At 67.2% G+C, this 11,314-nt stretch overlaps 2 protein-coding genes across 4 annotated transcripts in view; both read right to left on the reverse strand.

The window, feature by feature from the left end:
* Positions 1-2,270, reverse strand: part of UNC45A (unc-45 myosin chaperone A) — a 9,534-nt gene extending 7,264 nt beyond the window's left edge. Inside the window, exons 1-2 of the mRNA XM_014952701.1 lie at positions 340-2,270; positions 28-214 (exon numbers count right to left, since the gene is read on the reverse strand). Of these exons, the coding sequence (XP_014808187.1) occupies positions 28-214; positions 340-1,004 (852 nt within the window). The 5' untranslated portion in view covers positions 1,005-2,270. The remainder of the gene's footprint in view (positions 1-27; positions 215-339) is intronic.
* A 148-nt stretch (positions 2,271-2,418) lies between these two features.
* On the reverse strand, positions 2,419-11,306 carry MAN2A2 (mannosidase, alpha, class 2A, member 2). 3 transcript variants are annotated; one of them, XM_014952777.1, is made up of 24 exons: positions 11,149-11,306; positions 10,771-10,925; positions 10,331-10,585; positions 10,035-10,179; positions 9,735-9,906; positions 9,041-9,168; positions 8,735-8,908; positions 8,218-8,404; positions 7,952-8,129; positions 7,594-7,796; positions 7,082-7,264; positions 6,712-6,826; positions 6,439-6,506; positions 6,094-6,259; positions 5,744-5,980; positions 5,512-5,634; positions 5,298-5,412; positions 5,074-5,207; positions 4,826-4,967; positions 4,469-4,602; positions 4,064-4,141; positions 3,581-3,775; positions 3,352-3,465; positions 2,419-3,088 (listed from the first exon to the last, which is right to left on the reverse strand). In XM_014952777.1, exons 2-24 carry the CDS (start codon positions 10,900-10,902, stop codon positions 2,936-2,938), a joined length of 3,531 nt encoding a protein of 1,176 aa, XP_014808263.1. In that variant the 5' UTR covers positions 10,903-10,925; positions 11,149-11,306; the 3' UTR covers positions 2,419-2,935. The 3 variants fall into 3 exon arrangements, with proteins under 3 accessions (XP_014808263.1, XP_014808265.1, XP_014808264.1); XM_014952779.1 differs by lacking the exon at positions 4,064-4,141 and having other exon boundaries at positions 3,352-3,462; XM_014952778.1 differs by lacking the exon at positions 4,064-4,141.
* Positions 11,307-11,314: the final 8 nt, after the last annotated feature.

The raw sequence follows: 11,314 nt of genomic DNA on the forward strand, positions 1-11,314 counted from the left end.
CCTGCCCTCAGCCCCCCATCAGCACACCCGGCCGGGGGGCAGGCGGGAGCGGGGCCGGGGACCCCCCGCGGATCCGCAGGGCGGGCGGCGGGCGCGGGGCAGGAGGCGGCCGAGGCGGCAGCGGCGGGTCCGGTAGAAGTGGCAGAGGTCGGCGGCCATGAGGAGGAGAATGAGGAGCCCGTAGAGCCCCACGAAGGGCAGAGCCAGCGGGTTCCTGTGGGGACACACACACACACCTCACACCGTTCCCCCTGGCGCTTTGGGCCTGGGGTGACACCACGCCAGCCCCCGCGGGCCCTGCCACCCCCTCCCGGGCACCGCTGCCCCAGCCCTGCTCACCGAAGGAGGCCCGGGGGTGCCAGGCTAGAGAGGTTGACCCCGGTGAGGGCCTCCAGGACCAGTCGGGAGCAGCAGGACTTGAGGTGGAGCGGGCCGGGCCAGCAGCAGTAGCGGTGGCCGGGGGGGTCGCTCAGCCGTGGGCAGTAGAAGCCGGGGTGGTAGCGGCCGTCGGGGCTGGTGTAGCCCTCACAGAGGTGCAGGTTCTGCGGCAAGACTGCGGCAAGGGGCCGGGGCTCAGCGCCCGCCGAAAGGTGCCACCGAGCCCCTGAGCGGGGCACGTGCCTGGCTTTACCCCAGCACCGAGGGCAACCAGCGCAGGGCCGGTGGGACCCGCTGCCAGCTCCAGGGATGGCCCTTGCAGGGACACTGCAGAGCGGAGGGATGGGCCGGGAGCGCCCTGGCCCCAGGGGACTGGCCGCCATGGCACAGGAGCCCCCGGCTCGTCCCTCAGGGTGGCTCAGGCGGCAGCTGGGCTCCAGCCCGACGGGCAGCGCTGGCCGAGCACAGCCCCCAGCTGGCACTGGCTGCTGGTGGCCCTGGCCCCATGTGTGCCGTGACCTCCAACGCTCGCCAAGGCCCCAGCAAGGGCACACATGGGTGAGGAGCGTGATGGTGGCAGAGGGAAGGGGAAAGTCCCCATCTCCCCATGCTGAACCTCCTCCCATTCCCCACCACCCCACAGGGACAGCACTCACCCCACAGAGATGCTGCAGTGCCACCAGCCCCGGCACCACCACGCCTGGGCCAGCATCCCCAGTGCGGACCACCGCCCCCCAGGCACCACCTCCATCACGGGCTAGCGGGGAGCAGCCACGAGGGATGAGGCCCCAGCAGGGACAGGGAGGATGGGCTCGGGGAGTAGCAGGGGCAGGAGCGGTGCTGTACCTGTCCCGAGGAGGCCGGGGCACAGAGCCATGGCAAGGAGCAGCCGGAGCGGGAGTCCATACAGCATCTTCCCTGGGCAGAGGCAGCTCTGGCTCTGGCGGAGGCAGAAACCACAGCCCCTCCTGCTCCCGCCTCCATCGAGGCCCATCAAGAGCCGCTTGGAGCCATTAGAGCCTCCTGCACTCTCTGCCCGCTCCGCAGGGACCGGGGCGGGAGCATGGCTAATGAGCTTCTCAGGGGCCAAGTGCGGGACGGGAGGCACCTTCCCCACACTGCAGCGGGCACCGGGCACCGGGTCCATGGGCCCCAGTTGGGCATCTCAGCCCATCTGGGGATCCCAGCATCACTGGTGAGGGCCACAGGCCAGGCTGGGGTGCAGGGCAAGTGCCTGGCCCTGGGGCTGTGGTGGGCTGGCTGTGGGAGCCTCTTGGTAGCCCAGTCCCAGGGGCAGAGGGCCCTGTGCCAGCAGCCTGGCCCCCCGCCAGCCAGGCCATTAGCCCGGCTCCAGCAGAGATGCTGGTGGTGTGCTGTGGTCCCCTGGCTCCCCAGCACAACCCCGCAGTGAGCCCAGCCCCTCAGCCCTGCACCAGGCCTGGGGTCCTGCCCCTGCCCTGTGCGAGGGTCCAGGCTGCCGGTGCCATTCTGTGCCGGCTCCATGTGCTGTGGCCAAGGAGGCTGTGGGGGAACAGAGCTCAGCCAGCACCAGCCCTCCCTGCAGCCCTTCCCAACAGCACCCTGTCACAGTAATTAGCCCCGGGGGGGCCAGGGGAGCACGGCAGCCCCTGTGGTCCCCACAGCAACCAGAGGATGCTCCTGGCGACAGGGCTTCCCGTAGGCCCTGGGGCACCGCAGCCCGGTCAGCTGTGCTCCTCAGGCACTAGAGCCACACGCTTTGCCCGCACAAGGAGATGCCTAATGGGGGTCCACACCCCGTCCCCCTGCCTCCCGCTGCTCCTGGCACGGCCTGCCCCTGAGCGTGGCTGGGTCCAGCTGTGCCACCAGCCGCTTGGCTCAGCCCTGGGAGCACTGTCTGGGCAGGGACCCCGTGGAGCAGAGCATGGCACAGCCCACAGCCCACCTGGCACTGGCCACAGCTCCGAGCCTGGCCCCCGGCTGCTTCGTCTCCCCATGGAGCCCCGTTCCTGCTCCCCCAGACAACCAGTGTGAGAACCACAAACCAGGCAGAGACCGAGGCCTTTTGAAACAGCCCGGTGTTTCCTACAAACTCCAGGGGAGCTCAATCTCCAGTCCACAGCACTGCGCCGCCAGCTGCCTCCACCCCACTGGGCTCCTGGCAGCTCCCGTGCTGCCCCGAGGGTCAGGGGGAGCCCAGGCACCGGCTCAGGCCCCTGCCCCTGGACACGGGGGGCTGGCACCCTCCCGGGGCAGCCGTGCCCATCCTGCCGGCAGTGGCAGAGCCTGGCCCGTGCCCCAGCCAGCCGTGCTCTGCTCGGAGCAGTGCCCGACCCATGCCCTCTGCACCCAGGCAGCACCCGGCAGCCTCCACAGTTCACTTCCGAAATCTATCTGAGAACACAGGACTAATAAATTAGAAGGCAGCAGCCTTTGCAAGCCTGGCACCTCCTGCTCAGCGCCCGCCTGCTGGGCATGGGCCCACTGGCCCAGCCTCTGCCGGGCTGTGCTGGTCCTGCTGGGCTCAGCAGCTCCCGTGCTGCCCGGCCAGTCTGCTCCTCTCCCGCTCCCAGAGACGCTACCCCAGGCGGACGCGGAAAGTGGCGATTTCCATGGGATCCAGGCGGATGTTGGTGCTGTTGGAGGCTGTGCCCAGCGGGTACATCAAGGTCAGCGAGGTGGGTTGCAGGGAGCCAAGCTCCAGCCCCTGGAACAGGCTGCCCAGGGCCAGCTGGGGAGAGAGGAGGGAGAAGGGCAAGTGGCCCAGGGGAGTGGCACATGGTGCACGGGGCAGCCCCACACGTGCTGTGCCAACTGCCAGATCCCTGCACCCCCCCGGAGCACCCAGGACACCCTGCTGACCCAGCCCAGGCCCTGCCCCTCCTCGCTGCGGGGTGTGGGGCTTGTGCAAGGCTCCAGACCCCCCTCCTGATAAACCAACATCCTCCAGCTCAGCCTGGGCAACTGGTGGGTTGGGGCGCAGCCTGGCCTTACCTTGCCCTGGCTGGTGGTGCAGTTAAAGCCCAGGTTCTTGGCCTCCAGGCTGCAGTCAAAGCCTTTGCGGTGCAGGATCAGGGCCGCCTCAGCAGAGGGAAGCAAGTCATCCTGCTGGGGAGCCAGGGTGTGAGGCGCGATGCTGGGGACAGAGGGTGCCAGACCCCCCCTCCCCAAGAGCCCTGCTGCTGGGGGGGCACGCCTGTCCCACTCACGGGGCGCAGCTCACCTCTGCCTGCAGCATCCGCAGGTTAAGGATGTGGAAGTCGCAAGGGAGGGTGGTGGAAAGGGGCATGAAGGAGCGCAGGGCTGGCGGGGCCAGCTTCTCCTGGGCCACGGGCATGACCAGGGCTTCGGCGTTGAGGTGCATGGAGGTGATGTGGCTCAGCAGGGAGGGGAAGCTGATGGGGCGGCTGTCCTGCACCTGTCAAAGAGCATGTGGGTCAGTGCAGGCCAGGGGAGCCACAGAGCTGGGCAGAGCCTGGACAGGGTCCATGGAGCTCCTTGCAGCTGCTCCTGCAGCACCTGCCAGTGCAGGGCACTCAGAGCTGCTCCCACCCAGCCACAAACCAAACAGGGAGGGCAGCTGTGGGCTGGGCAGCCTGCGTGGACCCTGGCTAGCCAACGGTGAGACTATGGGGCCTGGGTAGGCTAGTTGCTAGCAGCTAGAGCACGAGACAGGGAGAGACAGTGGGGCCAGGCCGGCCGTTACCTCTGGGCTGCCAGTCCTGGCGCCGGGGAAGCCCAAGGCTTTAAACACGGAGGCCAGTTTGGAAAAGAAGCCGGAGCTCTGAATGGGTGACATAGCGCATGCATAGAGAGGAGCGAGGTGACGGGACAAGAACATGGTGATTACGAGGGTGGCATGGCTCCGCACCAGGACAGACCCCACTCCATGGTCCCCCCTTCCCCACACACCCCCTGCCCCAGACCCTGTGCAGTGCCAGCACAATGGCCGGGGGGGCCACGGGGCAGCAGGGGAGGAGACCTGGCACCCAGTCGCACACACGGCTTTCTGCAGATGCCTACACCCTGCTCCAACCCAAGGCAGAGCTGGGCTCTCTGGGCGAGCAGCACCGTGCCCGAACCCCCTCCTGCAGCCTCACAGCTCACAAACCTTGTTGGCAGCGGCACGGCGCTCCAGGAGGAGCCGAAACCGGTTGCAGGTCCGCTTGTTGTCCTTCAGCCCTTGGCCCAGGCCCCGGTTGTCATCCTGCATGAGGCGCCGGTCCAGGATCACCTCCAGCTGGCCTGCAGAGAGGGGGGTCCCAGCGTCCTGGGCTTTAACCCCAGCTTTGTGGGGCCAGCCGCCCCATGCAGAAATGCTCCCATGGGACTGGGGGCAGCCATGGAGCCCCCAAGAGACAGCAGGACCGGGGGACCCACCCTGTCCCAGCACCCTTCTCCCTAGCATCTCCAGCTCTGCGGCAGCCCCCCAAGGCACAGTCCCCTGGTCCCCAAAGGGCGGGCTCACCGCTGCCGAGGCTGGAGACCCCCAGGGCCTGGGCTGTGTGCAGCGTCAGACGGCTCTGCATGTCCTGGATGTAGGCCATGACAGGCATGGGGTAGAAGTTGGCCTGCAGCGGCAGCTTACGCTGGTACCTGCGGGGCTGGATCTGCCGAGGGAGACAGAGGTCAGTGGCCACAGGTATCTCCTGTGATGCCAGGTGGCAGGGCACTGTCCCCCTGAGGGCACTGTCCCCTCCCCAGCCTTCTGAATACCTGGAAACCATTGAGGTCTGTGAAAAAGGTGTCATCACTCTCGATGTCTGTGCTGAAGCGTAAGGCCAGCTCCTTGTTGATGTGGTCACGGATGTCCACCAAGCAAGACATGTCCAGGGACAGGCCCTCCACCCCTGCGGGCAGGCAGCGAGGGGCTGGGTCCCACTGGCAGCATCGCCCAGCACCCCTGGGCAAGCGACCACTCCGGCACAGCATTGTCTCACCTGGCACATTGTAAAGCCGCACCACAGTCTGGACGTGCTGGTAGTAGCTGGCGACCTCTGAGAAGAGGGCTCCCTCCGTCACACGCACTACTGGGGGGTCCTTGGGGGCGTAGGGCTGTGGGGGAAGGAGGGCTGCGCTGAGGCTGCTGCCTGCAGGGGTGTGAAGCAGCCACGGGCATGGCTGCCAGCTGCCTCTCGGAGGCAGTGCCTGTACCTTGGCCTCGCCGTCGGGCAGAAAGAGATAGGCTCCGCTTTTGTCCTTGGAGGTCCTGGTGCCGTAGATGAGGAACTCGCTGCTCACCCTGTGCTCCCGCTCCTCCCCGGCTCGGCGGATGCTCTGCGGGGCACGGGCCAGCACAGCAGTGAGCACACCTCGCACGGGGCAGCGCTGTGTCCCCCTCCCCTCCTTCACAGCCCCCAGCCACTCGCTGGACCCCCGTGCTTGCCTGCAGCAGGCCTGAGCGCCCCGAGAAGCAGGCCTGCAGGTGCTGGTTCTCCAGGCAGAAGTCATCGGCGGTGGATGGCAAGACGTGCACGGGGACAGCCTCCTGCTTGCGCACGGGCAAGTCCCGGCCATGCAGGTAGAGGCGCACGGAGGACTTCAAAGGGGGGTGGCCGTTGAAGGACTTGTGCAGCTGCAGCACACGCAGCCCCAGCGCAGGCAAGCGGGCCAGAACAGACACCTGCGGGCAGCAGGGACACCTCAGCCAGCCCCTCTACACAAGGGCAAGCTGGGGACCTGCTGGGTGCCAGGAAGGCAAAGCCCCCGGCTCAGCGCTTCTGGTAGGTACCGTACCTGGTAGATGTCGGGCACCATGTCGGTGGCGGAGCCCCAGTGGGCAGTGAGCTGGGAAGGCAGGGGCTGCCCCTCCTCGGAGAGAACACGCACATGTGGGGAGTCCACCAGCACCGGCACGAGGCTCAGGCGCTCCTGCTCCAGTGGGTTGAACACCACCAGGAACCTGTGGGGTGGGGTGACACAGGGATGGCCACCCCAGCCCCACAGCATCACAGATGCCACGTGCCCCATGCCATCCACAGGTCCTGTGCACACACCTACTGCTTCGCGGAGTCCCAGGTACCCCTCTTACCACCCCACCATGGTCCCACAAACCCCAAGAGCAAGGCAGGCAGTCCCTACCGAGGTGAGGTGTCCAGTTTGACCACTGTTCTCTCTGGGAGGGAGTCCTGGCTGGGGCGTGTGTCATCCTGCAGAGAAAGAGGAGCAGTCAGAGCTGGGGTGTGCCCACCCCCCCGCCAGCCGGGCCAGGGGACACAGGCACAGGCTGGGGCTCTCTCCCCGGGCCCCCACCCAGCACCGCCTGTGCTCCCTGGGGGGCACAGGGACGGACAATGGGCCAACATGGCCCAGCGCACTGGGGCACGGGGAGCCACGGAGTGAGGGGCTGCTCACCATGCTGAGGAAGGGTGCAGCGGGGTCGTGGTGGTAGGTGTCCTTGTCCCCCAGCACCAGGTAATGTGCAGCGTTGATGATTACCCGCTTGAGGTTGGTGAGGGAGTGGAGCAGCCTGGGGCACAGGCAGAGTGAGGCACCCAGCACTGTACCCCCGTCCTGTCCCAGCCTTCCCCAACATCCCCGACACCCTCCCAGGGAGAGGGGCACCCGGCACCATCCCCCAGTCCTGTCCCAGCCTTCCCCCAACATCCCCCGGGGAGGAGGGCCCCACAGGACCACCACACCCAGCCACGCTCCCAGCCCCATGGCCACCAACTCCCGTCCAAGATGGGGCCCCCATGGCTGCACCCCTGCTCCCTGCACGCACCGGACTCCGTAGTCAACCGCCACGGCCTCCTTGGCGGTGCCAGTGATGGCGTCGTGGTGCTGGAAGAGGCCCAGGTTACGGCGGGCGTTGCTCAGCAGGGAGTAGTCGGAGAGCGGGTACCGGCCCTCGGCACCGGCGCGGCGGGCGTGGGCGAGTGCCAGACTATACAGGATCTCTGCCCCCCTGCACAGGGACAGGGTCACTGGGGGGCCCTGCTCTGCCACTGGAACACTCCAGGACGAGCAGTGCCAGGGCGGAGGGCAGAGGGGGAGCTGCCAGCCCAGCCTGCCCTCGCACTGATGGTCCACAATGGGGCCTTGGCCTCAGGGAGGTCAGGGGGAGCACATGCTGCCGTGGAGCTGGGTGAGGGTTTGGCGCTGCCAGGACCATGCCTGCCCCCCCCCCCCAGGGCATCGGTGGCTGGGCACAGACCAGAGGAATGCCAGCACCGACCCTTGCCCGTGGCCCCTGCCCACAACCCCTGCCCTAGGGCCCAGCCTGCTGCCCCTCACCGGAGATGGGCCTCCAGCACCCGGTCCAGGCTCTTGTAGAAGGGCCGGGAGGTGAAGTAGCCTGTCCAGTAGTGATCCTCCCGGTCCGCATAGGAGAAGAAATCCCCACTCAGCACTGGGAACCCAGGTGGTTTCATCCCCGGCACAATGCCCATCCTCTTGTACAGGGCATCGAAGTAGTCGGAGAGCGTCCCAAACTGCGCCTGTGGGACGGCACACACTGCCCTGAGCACCACGGGGACCTGCTGTAGCTCCCACCACCCCTCCCGGCACTTCCCACCCTCCCTACAACCTCCCCCCGTGGGGCCCTGCTCCTCCCAAGCCCCTCCGGTGCTGCCCCAGACCTTCCTGCAGGTACCTGGACATGGAGGTTGGGCCGGGAGTTAAGGAAGTCAAAGATGCGCTGATAGTTGAGGAACTGGGCATCCCACTCCTGCGGCTTGTCGTAGCGGAAATCATCTCCCAGGGGCACCAGCAACACCTTGCTGCGGTACAGCTTGGACTTCTTGCGGTACTGGTCCAGCAGCAGCTGGGCTCTGCCATGAGGGGGACAAGGCATAAGGCTGGCTCCTGGAGGGGGCCGTGGGGCTCCAAGCCGCTTGCCCTTGCCCCTGCAGCACTCACCGCTCTGCCACGTTGGCATCCGTGATGGCTCGGGGAGGCACCTTCCATGGGCAGTTGATCCGGCCGCCTGGCAGGCGCTTGAAATCAAACTGGCAGCAGATCTTGGGGTCTGGCCCACAGGTGTGGGGCACATCGTAGCTGTAGAAGGGCATCATGTGGCAGAAGATGTCGGTGCTGGAATCTGGATCTGTGGGGCCAAGGACAGATGAGCACCAGCAATGGCTCTGCTTTGCCTGTCCCCGAGCAGGCGGGCAGACGGGCACGGGGATGGCTGCTGGGGCAGAGCAGACCTGAGGCACAGGCTCACCCGCTGGCACCCCAGAGAGCACAGCAGCCTCCCTTGGAGGGTGGGGAGTCACCCTGGGGCTGTCCCACAGGGCAAAACCGCTGCAGGGCAGAGACATCACCGCCTGCTGCTCGGCTCACCACCCACACAGGACAGCAGCCAGTAGCAGTCCCCCACTGCCACCCACCCCGGCAGGGTCACCTCTGCAGCCACCTCACGGCAGGTCCTCACCCCATGTCTGTCTCCACATGAACTCCAGGTTCTGGGTGGCAGCGAAGTGCTTTTTGATGGCGTAATGCACGCGCTGGATGAGCATGCCCGTCAGGTTGGAGCGCTTCAGCAGGTAGGGCATGGTGGAGCTGTACCCAAAGGGGTCAACAGCCCAGCCCGACCGGGGCGTCACACCTGGGGGCACAGACACCCGTCAGCCCCACACCAGGCCCAGCAGCACCTCCCGAGAGCGGGCTCCTGCCAGGGATGCCCACTGGTGCAGGCCCCCCCAGCACTCCCCTGCCTGGCATCCCGCCCAGCTCTCACCGATGTTCTTCTCCAGCCACTGGTGCCCCTCGATCAGCTGGTCGATCATGGCAAAGTAGTGGGAATTGGCCTCGTCAGGCATCACCCAGCCACCCGTCACCATCTCCAGCTGCCCGTTGCCAACCAGCCTGCAAGGGGGACACATGAGAGCCCTGTGGTCATGGCAGAGCCTCCCCCCATCTTGGAGCCACTTCTGCAACCACTGGCTGCCATGACCCATTGCCCACACGGACAGACGTCCCCCCACAGCACCGTGCTGGCTGAGACCACAACCAGAGCCCACCCTCACACAGGCCAACCCCTCCCACTGTGCACTGCAGCCCGTGTTCCCTCTGTCCTCCTCCGGGGCAAGGGTGCTGACAAGGGGGCCTTCTCCCACCACACAATCCTGCCCTGCAGGTCTCCTATGCCCCTGGGCCATGCAAGGTGCCGGCACCGCTCCAGCTCTGTGGCAGCGCTCACAGTCACAGCGACTGGAGGGGGTTCCCCAGCCCTGTGAGCACAGGAGCAGCGCAGGGGGAGACCTGCCTCCCCCAGCCCCTCAGGACCCCGCTGCGGAGCTGGCAGTGCCCCAGCACTCACTCCACACTGCTGTGCTTTTGACCTCTCACAGTAGCGAGAAGGTGCTGGCAGTGCCAGGGCACCCCAGGGCGAGCAGGACGGCGCTGGCAGTGGGGACATCGGGCAGCCATACCTCCGCACTGCAGCCCGCTTCTGGGCGCTGATGTTGTCCCACCACTTGGAAAAGAAGGAGATCTCGGACCAGATGAAGCGCCGGCGCGGGTCCTCCTGCATTTTCAGCACCATGCTGTTGAGAATGTGCTGCGTCTGGTCATAGTAGTACTTGTCAAAGGTCTTGATCCAGCCTGCCAGCACATGGGGGGAGGCAGGGGGGGTCACTGCGTTGGGCCCAGCCCTTCCCTGCCAGCAGTGTGGGGCAGCAGGGGGTTGGCTAGCCCTTCCCCTCTCCTGCCAGCCTTCGCCTGCTGCTCACCGGGGTCGTTGTGGGAGTGTGGCACCACAAACACCTGCAGGGGCTCAGTGTCCCACTCGTTGGGCTCGTAGGTGATGTCGAAGCCCTGCTTCCATACCCCGCCGTCCTGGTTGTCAAAGGGCAGCAGGGAGTATACAGCCAGCATCTGCCAGGAGGGAGACAGGGCTCAGAGCAGACACTGGACTGAGAGACCCCTGACAGAGCAGGGCTAGGGCCCCACAGACGCCCAGGTATGGACCCCCTCATGCTGGCAGAGACAGGCCCTGAGCTGTGGGGCTCAGGTGCTGGCCCCTCACCTGTAGGTCTGGGCTTTGGCCCTTGCCCCCCAGGGCAAACTGGCAGTCCTGTGGGGAGACGGAGAGGAAGCTCGGGCGACTCTCGGGGGGCAGCACCCAGGAGCCATTGGGCGTGTGGTGGGACACTGCTGGCTGCCCCTCCGCGTGGGCCGTCAGCTCCAGCACTGAGTCCTTGATGTGGCTGATGATCTCGTGGTTCTCCTCCAGCAGCTGCTCCAGCTGCTCAATGCGGTTCTGTAGCACCGAGATCTGGCTCTGGGGACACAGACGCCACGGTGAGAGCCTCCGGTGCCCTTTGGCAGGTGGGTCCTGGCCCCTGTGGGCACTGACAGCAGCAGGGAACAAACCCTGGCCCGGGCAACCGAGCAGCCTCAGGCTGTGCCAGCTGGCCCCTGGTAGCCCTGGCCCGCTTGCCCGCTGTCCCGTCCCCTGCCGCTCACCCTGGGGAAGTTGCCCCCGCTCTGGTGACGCGTGGGGTCATGCTGCACCCTGTCCAGCATCAAGTAGAGGGAGAAGACGGCCACGCAGAAGATGGCAGCTCCACACACTGTCACCTGCTTCTTCAGCTTCATCCCGGAGGGCCGCAGGGACAGACCTGCACCGGGGCAGAGCGGCGGCAGTGACGGGGAGGGGATGGGACGGGCACAGGGGCAGGACGGGGGCTGCGGGACGGGACGGGGGACACGGGACGGCGCCTCCCGTGTCTGAGCCCTGCCCGGGGAGGCAGCCCGGCCCGGTGCGCCCCTGCCCCTGCCCCCGCCGCCCCTCACCGCGACCCTCCTCCTCCTCCTCGCTCCCCCCTCCCCCCCGCGTCCTACTTCGGTTAATCCGGCGCCGGGTATTTATAGCCCGGCTGGAGCCGCGCCGGCTGGGGCCCAGGGTCCGGCCCTCCGTGAGGCTGGGGACGGGACGGGGCAGGACGGGACGGAGCGGAGCGGAGCAGGCCGCGGCGGCCCCGCCGAGCCGGGCAGCCCGGGGCCTCTG

The sequence above is a fragment of the Calidris pugnax genome, unplaced genomic scaffold, assembly GCF_001431845.1.
Source record: "Calidris pugnax isolate Ruff unplaced genomic scaffold, ASM143184v1 scaffold187, whole genome shotgun sequence".
Lineage (NCBI taxonomy): Eukaryota > Metazoa > Chordata > Aves > Charadriiformes > Scolopacidae > Calidris > Calidris pugnax.